The sequence below is a fragment of the Bemisia tabaci genome, chromosome 1 (genome assembly GCF_918797505.1).
Source record: "Bemisia tabaci chromosome 1, PGI_BMITA_v3".
NCBI classification, from domain to species: domain Eukaryota; kingdom Metazoa; phylum Arthropoda; class Insecta; order Hemiptera; family Aleyrodidae; genus Bemisia; species Bemisia tabaci.
The window spans coordinates 18,274,613-18,285,972 of NC_092793.1; the positions used below are offsets into that span (position 1 = coordinate 18,274,613).

At 34.8% G+C, this 11,360-nt stretch overlaps 1 protein-coding gene across 3 annotated transcripts in view; it reads left to right on the forward strand.

Annotated features, from left to right (window-relative positions):
- Ack-like (activated Cdc42 kinase-like) overlaps positions 1 to 11,360 on the forward strand; it is a 28,018-nt gene that overhangs the window by 11,265 nt on the left and 5,393 nt on the right. For 2 of the 3 annotated variants that reach the window (XM_019046956.2, XM_072297535.1), the window contains exon 11: positions 1,674 to 4,982. In XM_019046956.2, coding sequence (XP_018902501.2) covers positions 1,674 to 2,885 — 1,212 coding nt within the window. In that variant the 3' untranslated portion in view covers positions 2,886 to 4,982. Of the gene's footprint in view, positions 1 to 1,673; positions 4,983 to 6,659; positions 6,896 to 9,319; positions 9,397 to 10,020; positions 10,186 to 10,941; positions 11,271 to 11,360 lie in introns of those variants that run through there. The other variant, XM_019046957.2, reaches the window with a different exon arrangement.

Consider the following 11,360-nt stretch of genomic DNA (forward strand, 5'->3'; position numbering starts at 1 on the left):
TTTAAAAGTCTAGAAATATCTTGGTATTTGCCTGTATAGTATAAGCACCAAAGTTTCAAATTGAAAACAGTGACATTTCAAAGAAAGAATCAAATTTCATGAATGAACATATTGCTATTTAGAGACACTAACAGCTAGAGAAAAATTATGCTCACCTTTTAAGTTTAGTCGATACTACGCAAACTTTGTTAATCAGGAGTGATACTTGTACCAATCAGTTCAAGAGATCATGGTCAAGAGAAAACTCAGCAGACTTAGCCTTAAAGTTTTAGATGGCAATATTAAATTTCAATAAAGTCAAAATGCTGGAGTCAAGACCCTTTTTGCCTATTAAAATATTTTGGTTACCACTTGATTATTCTCAATAGGCAAGGATACAAGGATTATAAATCGTAAAAATCTATCAAAATTTTGCAAATCTAAGGATCAGAGAAAAGCAACTTCAATCAATGCTCTATCCTTTTGTCTTGCAAGATTTTTAACGACTTTTTATACTTTGTATGTATTTTTCCAAATTGAGAACAGGAGAGTGGTCGACGAAAGTGTTTCGATTTTAATGCATGTCCTTTTTTAGTCTTTTCTCCTACATTTTGGTGTTAGAATACCAGATATGTGTATGTAATTACATATTATTGTTCAATATTATTAACAAGTTTTTCCACTTTTACATGTGTTATTTTTTAATTTTTTTTTTCTTTAAGCCTCCATTTTTATAGAAATTGGTGTTAACATTCATGCATTGGATTTACGTTTTATGCCTCAAAATTAGCTTTTTTTCAGCTTGATCCACTAATGTCCAAGTAGATTATTTTATAAAAGAAGAACATTAACACAAGAACAGAGAAAGTGGTTAAGTTCCTTTTCTCAAACGGAATAGGAGTAATTTTCTAAAAAGATATGAGCTAGGCTGGTCTTAAAAATGCAAGTTTTTGAATTTTCACCACTGCCTTTACAATATATTTCTTAAATCTCGAGCCAGATGATTTTGCAGGAAGGAAAGAGGAGACTCCTGTCAAAGTAGATCATGTTCCATTTTTGAGAATGGTTAAACTCGAGAAACAGTCGTATTTTCTGTAAATCTTTCCCGTCAAGTGGAATGTGCACTATATGTACTTATAGAAATGATGCTCTCCGGGCTGAAAGATTTTTCAAAATCACCCACAGCAATTGCCGTTCTATCCAAAGCTGAATTGTTCAAATTGGATTGGCAGCCATGGCTTGACGAATATTTTGAGATAAAATCATCAGTGTTTGTTAAACATTGTGTCTAAAATATATCTAGTTTCCATCTGAATCTCTGTTCTGACTCAAACATGAAAATCTCTTCTTAATTTTTAACATTTCTTGACATCTTTTTTAATTTAAAAATGTAATTTTCTCTCTGCTTCCTTTTCTTATCCACTAACCCATGCATCCCAATTACCTCCTAACCATAAATCCTAATCTGTTTTTGTTAATTGCTGTTTGAACGTTTTTATGCATTGCTTTTATGTAATTTTGTGGGAATTTTTGGCTGTTACTTTCACTGTTACCACTCAACTATGTTACTATCGCCTTTCTGAAATTGCCTTCCATGAATCCTTTTTTTAATGCATGTTTAATTCTGCATCTCTGAATCATCATTCATTTAATACGTAATTCTTATTGCTTTTTGCTTTACGCTTGCACATCAGTCCCTTTGCTCAAGTTTAAAGTCCCCATCATCATTTACAAGTTTAGAATCTCTAAAAAATTCAGCACCATTCAAACTTCCTCTCTGGGATCGAGCATCCGCAGATTTTTGTTTCGCCCGATCTCATGACCTGCTCACTCGTCGTCCCCCCACTTTGCTCTTGGATGAAGTAAAAAACGAAGAAATATACTATGCAGATAGTGCGAGCTCAGTCTGTTCTTCGGTTGACATCATTGACCTGGCCTCAAGTGCGCACTCTAGAGATGACAACACTGCTTTAACATTTGCCTCTTTTGGAAAATATGCAGAAAACGGTGCACATCCATGTGATCAAATGCAAAAAAATCAAGAACAGGAGTTCATGCAGATGAATTATGATAAATTACTTTGCGCTGAATCACTGAACAGCATTTACGATGTAAAGATCTCAGTAAAACCTGGCATGAAGGATTGTGATGACGATTCACTACCTAGTGTTGAAGATGTCCATGCATTGAGCACTTCAAAAATGGAGTTCGTCTCAACAGAAACTCTTGTTAATCTATCTTCAAACAACCTATCTATCTCATACAGTGCTCTAAGCGTTGACGATAAAACTTTGTCGGCTGAGTCTCTTTTATCTTCATCCTCTGATTCTTCCTCTTACAGCAATTTGACATTAACAACTGACTGCGAAACCAGAGCCAACGCAGAAATACCTGCCCAGCTATTTTCAGATACTTCAAGTCTTTGCGACAATGCAGATTCCGAACATAGTGATAGATCAAAACGGGATAAGAGTAATATCCTCAAGTTCTTCCGTCAAAACTCAGCAAAACTTTTAAAGTACAAGAATCGTGTGAAGTTTTCCAACCTGTCAATATCATCACCTAACTCACCCTGTCTAATGCCGTCCAATACCGAGAAGAGCAATTCAATGCCCGTCCAATTTTCCAATGAGTTTAAAACCTTCCTTGAGCAAGAGCCCACTGACGATTCAACATCCTCGGAATCTGAGTACGAAACTGCATGTGGAAACTCAAACTCATTTTCATCTTTCAACCGTTTTCACTCCATAGCATCAGTCAATGATTCTGCCGCTTGGAACTCGTCTAGTTCTTCCTCATCATCTTCCACCCTTTCATTGAGTAAAGAGTTAAGCAACTATTCTTGCAACTCGGATCTCCTTGTCAAAGAACTTAGCATTCATTGTAAAACCAATCACTTGCCGTAGCTTTTCTATCTAGTTTGTTTCCTCGTTTAAAGTTTCTGTTTTTTTTTGCCACAGCTAGTTTAAAAAAATCGTACCTGCCATCTCACACTAACTCAGCATAGTTCTCGACATATTCTTTTAATTGCCCTAAGCCATCAGATAAATTCTAAAACTTTGAAAATTAAAGTGTTGCCTGAAGATTCAGGATATGGACAGATTAGGGAGGTAAAAAGTTTCGAGCACCAGGCACGCAACTATACAATCATGGTCACTGAAGTCTCTTTTATTGTGACCTAGACTCTAGATCTTTAGAGAAAAAAAATAAAATGGAAACATCTGTAAAATTTCAGAGTTTGTGTTTTATTTTATTATGACTGTTATATTGATTAGTTCAAGCGCAGTCAACTGCAAATTTTTGAGACTTGTTATCTTAAAACGTTATCACGTTATCTCTAAACACCAGACTTTTATATTCTGTGTCTTGCTAAGTTCTCACGTAGCCCTCCGGTTTGTATGAAACCACTTTTTTAGCTTTCCTTTAATCCATGCAGTAACCTAAACAGCAAAGGTAGTCGGAGCAGTTAAAATAATTTTCCCATCGATCTCTTGGCCCTCTAACTGCAGAAGCCATGCTGACTCATTGCGTTAAGGAACTAGAGTTGTTTTTTGAAAAAGCTAATTTTTAGCTTAAATTTTAAGACTGTTTTGCACTTTTATATGATTGCTTTTTTCTACAATTTTGAAGTATTATTATAAAGTTAAAAATATTCATCATAGTCTCTGAAGCAATTGATTTTCTAAAGCATTTAATGAACTAAAAAGTCGAAGTAATGTCTGCCCGTCATTTTAGTTTGATTATAATAACATATTTCTTTAGTCGTTGAAGAAAAAAATGCAATCTCAGAACTTGAAATCAACGTATTGTTTGAAAATATTTTAGAATATGTATTGTGCAAACAAGAGAAGATCAAAATAGTTCCCTAATATGTGATCTGGCCCTATTTACAAATTAGTGTAAAATGTGAGGCAGTGTTCCAGCTTCACCCAGTAATTTTAAAAGTCTCTCGGCTAGTAAGCCCAATTTTTAGAAGTCATTTTAAATTTTCATGGAACTGATATCATGGCCACGCTAATTTTTTAGTTTTAGGTAGCTTTGGCCAGTGTCTCTTAGTTTTAAACTTATAAGCCTCGTTTTTAAGGAAATATATAAAGTAACTCAGGTGAAATTAGAACAGGGTACTAAAACAGCTGAATTGTATTGTGTTGTCAGTATTTTTAAAACATGGAATCTCTGGTGAAAAAATTCATCTTGTTTCTCTCCTGCAACTCAAAATGAATCATAAAACTGCATCAAAATTTACAGTCAGATAATATTCAAGCCCTCTTTGTTAATCGAAATGGAAAATGATATCTACAATGATCAGGTTCTTATAAGCAAAGGACTTTGCTATTTTGTATTCATAGCTTGCAGTCAGTGAGTTTTCTTTGAAACTGAGCTACTCTCAGTGCCTTGCCTGAAATATTTTTACCTACTTTTATAATTTACAAATCGTCAAACTTAAGATGATTGAGTTGGTAAGATGGGTGATAGTTGATTTATCTCCTTACACAACTTGCATGTTTAAGTATGCAATGCTGTAAGGATTTTGTAAGATGAATACCCATTGGCATCTTATTTTTCTGCACATACCACAGCTCAACTTTAGTTTGAATTTACTTTTTGCTCTGTTGTGACTTCTAATTTCAAGTACAAATAGAATATTATCGAAAAATGTAATTTTATATATTTGTAATATCAATCTACTTTTTAATCAATTTTGTTTTCAATTTTTCGCTGAGATGGGAAATTGCAATCTTTTCTACTGTGAGCTTGCATCTGTGCATTTCCAGATAACAAAGCATGTGTCTGATGACTTTTTTAAGGCTGCCTTGTGAACTGCTACCTGTGAATAAACTCTGCAATTTTTCTAGTCATTGTCAAAGCTTGTGTTCCTTCCAAAAATCAGCTCAATGATCAAGCAATAGGAAAACTTTTTTATATGTTTGATTTCTCTTATGAAAGTAAGCCAATTGGAGATTTTTCACTCCACATTTTTTTAAATAAATTTTTTGTATTGATTTCTTCTCGGTTTTTTTCTAATAGCACATTTTTAAAAAAAATATTTTAGTATCAATTCTTCCCGTCTAGTCTTGCATAGAACTTTAAGGAGAAAAGTTTCCTGTATTAGAAACGTCCACTGTTTCCCACTCGTCCATTATTAGAGTATTTCGATAATTTAACATTAGATTAAAAAGACCTGTGAATATTCCAGCATCTCAACTCTCTCAAGTCCTGCATGTCTAAATCACCGATAGAAAAGCAGTCAATTTTACAACGAACTTTAAATTGGACTTTTTGTCTTGTGCAATTGTATCAATTTTTCAAATGACTTTAATATAGTTATTCTCTTCTTTCCTCTTTTCTTCACCAATCCCTCCCTTCATCTTGCTTTCCTTCAAATTTCAAAATTGACTCCTTAATTTTTTGATTTCCGTTTTGTTTCCTTTTTTACTTTTCACCTAGAATTAATCCTAAGTCTCAATTGAGTTCCTACTTAATGGTTTGGTTTTGTTTATGTAAAATATGAACCTCTTTTGTTTTATGATATTACTCTTTTGTTTTTGCTAGTTGCCAATTAAGTTTTCTTACTTGTAGCTTTTTCAAATGCTTTATTATGTTGAATTTTTCATCAAGTTACTCCGTCTCAGGTTGTGTAAAAACTATCTGGTCGCAAATATTCTACTTAGCGAATGTCATAGTAGGCTTGAGCGAAGTAAGAATTTCGTTTTTTCGCCGTTTAAACCAGTAAGACGAATTTTTGTAGGGCAGAATCAATCTCCACCAATATTCTGCCGCCAGCATTTTGGGCACAATTCTCAATACCTCATAAAATTGATCAATAGCCAAGATGAAAAATTCTAGCAAATGTGTCGCTCGGTTTGCAGAGTGACAGCAACTGTAGTAGCATTCTAAAGATCAATCCATCCATTTTAATTCTCAGCCCTGAAAATGAGGGTATAAAGTGTCCTCCCTGGACAAAGTCAAGGGCCGTCTGGGCCGTTCATAAAATACATCGCGCTAATTTTCAGATTTTTTCACCTCCTTCTCTTTTTCCCAAGCATAAAGCTTTTGTGAGGTAGGTCCCTATTTCTTCAACACGTAAAATCAAAATGACATAAAACTCTTCTCAACCTTCCCTCACCCCTAGAGCTTTACATATTTTATGAACGGCCATTTAATGCTCGGAAGAAAAAATTTTAATTTATTTGCAACAAGTGTACTAATTGTAAAACATGCTAAATTAAAAAGCTTGAGTTTTATAATTGATTCTCAACTCCTATGGCTCTGTAGTGATCTTGTCTGGGGTGACTCATTCTCCCTTTGAAGAATTCTTACTGTGGAATATGAATACTTTGAATTTAATTTGTCTTAATCGAGCTCTCAACCAGTCTTGACTTAATTGATAAACGTGCATCAGTGTATGTGTATGTCAGAGTTTGCGTTTGTTCAATCTCTTGTTTTTCGTGCCAACTAAATAGTTCCATCAAGTCAAGTAACTTTTTCGCATTTTGATATTCTTCTCTTTCAGATTTTTTTCTGGTAGATTATTCCTATTGTATTATTTTTGTTTGCTGTTTATTTTATTTTGGTTTGTTTATTTTTTTTCGTTTGTTTATTTTCGTGTTTTTCTTTTGTTTGTTCATCCATCCTTGAAATCCTCGCCTCTCCATTTCCCCCGTATTCCCAACCATCAGAACTGTTTAAGCACAGAAGCCAAGGCAGTGTATGATAGCTTGATAGAAAAGGCGGAGTTGAGTCAAGAAAATCAGTCGCAAGCTGCTTCTACGGAAATTGTGAACCCTTTGAAAATGTTGAAGTGTGGACCTGTTGTGAGACCACGGGGACGGGGTAGCAAGTCTGTCACGCTCGGAAGTTTGCCCCATGTTTTGCCCATCATCGGGAGTCATCTGCCCAGAGTATCAACCAACTTGTAAGTAAACTGTGTAAAGGTTAAGTACTCTTAAGAAGTTTAGGATTTGTAGCAGTCTGGAAAACATGATAAGTCAAGGAATTTTGCGCGCTAACCTCAGCTGATGCCCTCAAGAAAATGGCAACGATCACTGAGTGTTCTTTTTCATAATCTAAATCTTCAGAAGCAGGCAGTTTGTTTAAACTTGGGTAAAAGTCAACTTAATCAATAGAAAAAAAAATTAAGTGGAAGTCTAGTCGAATAGTCAGAAGAAAGTCTGGAAAAGTGAGAAAAAAGAAGAAAGAAAACATTATGAAAACTTTGTTAGTAATATCCGGCAGAAGGTTAAAATTTTACCAGTGCCCAGGTAGACTTTCAATTGTTTCAATATTAGCCCTGCTCAGCTCTGAACTTTTAAAGTCTGCATTGTAGTAAGAGTTAATGCAGAAATCAGAAAAACTGAAAGCATTATACCCATAAAAAGATGAAAAGCATGAAAATTATTTTGTGGGATTTGGAGAGAAAAATATTGGCAGTTGTGTAGTTGCTATATCATATGGCTAAAGATAATTGTTAGGTGAATCTACAAATTATTCTTACTGAAATAACCTGTCAATGTGTCATTAGTTTCAGTATAATTTTATTCATCAACTTATACAAACAAAATTCGTACTTGTGCCCATGCACCCTTTCAATTCAAATAGTGCCTTAAATTAGTAGTGCCTATTTCTTTCGAAAGTCCAATGGTTCGTTCTCCAGGTACTGCTACCTTGGTTGCTTCGCGCCATCATCTTTTGGTATTTTCGAAAAAAATTGCTGCAAGAACATCCTACGAAGAGAGCATAGCAAAACAGACAGTACCATAAAGGGTTCATTTTACAAGATTTGCTAAATTTCAAGAATCTCGTAATATGTCATGAGGCTCATGAAAAGGATGAGAAGTTTTGTCAGGGTATTTTCAGGACTGCGATAAGTACTTAAAAAGTTGATTCCAGTGATAGAAAGAGATCGAAGTTGGTGAGAGATTTTCAGCTTATCTCCATAGTGATGGTTAACCTCCTATCATGTGGCACTGTTAACAGTACACCTTCCTGTAGCCTCAACTTTCTTGAAATTTATTCCATGTACTTCCAGTTTTGTTTTCCTGATCTCTTACAATTTGAACCATTTAACATCACACTCACTTCTCTGCAAAATCACATTGTAATATACACCGTTTTGAACTTTTTTATCAAACGAAAAACCATAGTGATGAATCTTACTTATGTTCAGATTAAGGTATCTGCTCCATTTAACCTATCTGCTCCATCTTTGACATCGTGTATTTTACTCAAAAGGAGATGTCACGGTGAAGAAGCACCTATTTTCTCATGAAAGTCTTTACAAGTTTACAAATCCTAACCTAGTTGTTAACCTACTCGTTATATTTATTCTAATAATTATATTAAGTAACTATGCTGTTGTTAGAAAGAGACTTTGAAGCACTTGCAGAAAAATTTCTTTTGCAGAGAACTTCACAAATCTTTCTTTCTCCTTTTTTTCTCTTTTTTTTTCTTTTTTTGTTCTACTAAATAAAGTTAATTTTTTTAAGGCTCCTACTAAGGCTGAGAAAAAATTTGGGCAAATTCAAAGTTGCAATCATTGGAATCTTTAAAGTCCAATACTTTTTCAAATCAAAAATATATTTATCTATTTCAACTATCATCAATACATTTTACATAGGAAGCGCTCATGAATTACGTAACGCAACTTTTTGGCATTTTTGATCCCTCTCTCCCCCTTGTAACTCTCTGTAATCCATCCCCAGAACCCTCCCCTCCCCCCCATTAATAATTAAGTGGCGCTTTACGGATTCCCCTTCAGATCCCAAAAACTATGGGAAACCATTAAATATGTAGCTGGATGAAATTTGAGGTATTTTTAATTGCTGCACAGATGGCGACTGGCCACTATCACCTGGTGAACAGCAAAATATTACGCAAACTTTTTGAAAATTTTGTGTCTTTCACCAGTGAAGAGGGTTAAGTAACGTTACTGGCACTGATCCTCCTTTTTAACGCAGGCTCATACCCCTTCCATTTTCCAGAGTGTTATGTAATTTGTGAACGCTCCCAGATTACACACCTGTTATAGATCAATGCACTCATGTATTATTTTCTTCCAACTTTTAGAGAGTGTGTTACGGGATGTTTTCTAATCTTATGAAAGTCTCATTTTGACTTAATTCTCAACTCCTGTAATCTTTGTATTTTGTGGCAAATTATGCTGAATTTTTGAAGATATCTTTTATACTGGTCATTTCTTGGTTGTCTTGTTTACATTAATGGCACTCACCTATGTCTCTCTGATTTGTCAGACTTTGATCAGCATCATTTTCTGATAATTAAACGATATGAAATGTTCTTATTTTAAATGATAATCCTGTGTTTTTCTTCTGTCAATTAGATGTAGAAATGAATGTTCACAATCTTGTGAACTGATGGGTCAAACAAATGAAGCTCTAGATGATGATGAAGGAACTGGTAAGCATTTGCAAAAAAGATTTTATTTATTTCTCAGAATTTTCTGTACTACCGTCCATCCTTCTTTCAATGGCCATCATAAACTAAGGAAAGCAGAACATAAAATGCTTTCTCAGAAATCACAATCGGTTTTGGTTAATTCGGACACAACCATCGTAAGTAATTGTGTCCCGTTAAAATATTTTGTATCCAAGGTGTCCCACCACTGAGGAATTTTTCTAAAAACATCGGAAAAGAAGAGGAAAAAAAAAATAATTAACATCCATTTGTACTCAAATAATCCTAATTTTAATGATGTACCATTCCTAAGAAAACTGAAGTTTCCTTTTTTGGGAGTCATTATCTCTAATAAATTTTTAAACTTCCCTCCTTAAATTCAAAGTCTAATTCTTCTCATAGAGAACTTGAGCTAAAATTTTTCTTATTTCCTAATTCCCAATCTGATCATGGACCAGTCTACACAGATGGTCAAAAACATGATTTTTCAGTGGGATGTACTCTTATCCTTAAATTGGAATTAGTCCAAGAATACTCCTTTAAACAATTCCCTAAAACATCTGTTGTCATATCAATTGGAGTCTTCAAAAATAATATGAGCACTTTTATTTTCTCTTTCAATTTCAGGTGGAAATGCAATACCTCTTCCCCCGAGAGATCGGTCCAGTTTGCAGCTAACTTTACCCAAGCCGCGACATCAGAGAAAACACCCCCTTATCATTCCCGGTGGAGGGGTGACGAGAACAGTTGCCAAAGCCACAGCTGTGACCCCAACCAATGAAAATCCTCCAGGTGATTATTCTTATTATGTCCTAGTCAAATATCCCATCAATCCAGCTTTATCTAGAGAAGTTAGAGGGAGCAATGACACCCTCATGATCAAGAAATCACATAGACTTTTTCTTGGGCTACTTCAGTCAGTGTCGAAGAGATTTTTAAAATTTTAGACTAGTTTATAGTTAAAAAATTTTTTTTCATTAAAAACACCAAATCAGGTTTTTTTTAAAGGAAACGAAATCTTTTAGTGACTGTTGAACATTTTCAAAATGTTCATAAAATGACTTTAAAACCCAATAAAAACCCACTTTTATCACCATAACTTATTTTCTCAAACGTCTAAAGGTTCTTTTTGGAGTATATGAGTTTTTATTTCGTTTTAAAAGAACACCTGAGAAACATTTTGTTGTTTCTAGAGATATTTTGAAAACATCTTTTGAGTGTCATTCTGCTATTAGAGCAGAGAAAAATAGTGCCCTTCCGTTAGTTTTTTGAAGAATTCGACTTTTGCGACTGCATTACTTAACCCTTGGCATCACCTTCATGTTGGTTGTTGAGTGGCTTGTCAAGCTATTTGTCCGCGAAACTTGCTTCCAATTGGTAAACTTGTCAGACACAATGCTCATTAAGTTAGGTATGCAACAGCCAATAAGAAGGTAAAATGAGTGTTGCCACCCTTGAGGAAATGTCGAGTTCCTATCATTGCCAAATACCTAGGAACAATTTAGGTATTGCTACCTGTCTATAATGAAATGCGAATTATTTTTGCAGAACCAGCATACCTAGGTCTAGAGTTTGAACAGCCTCAAACAGATAATGGCCCCATCTCAGCTGAGGTTCTTAACCAGTCGAATGACTTTGATCTTCGGATAGCCTCAGAGCTGGAAGCTCTTGATAACCTCCCAACAGAAACTAATGGACTTTCTCCGGACAGCAATGACTTGAATGACATGATGCTACGATCAAGTGACCACGTATCTTGCGAGGATTTGTTGGAGTTTGCTTGTGATCAGCCAAATTCAAAACGCACCAGTGGGAAAGCTCGAGGTATCGACAGTGATGAAGTTAGGATCATGCGAAAAGTCCTTGGCCTCTCAAAGGTGAGTTTTGTTCGCCAGTGATCGTTTCATTTCATGAATCTCTTCAGAAACTCAAAAATTTCTAAATATTCGAATGCAGAATTCATCGTT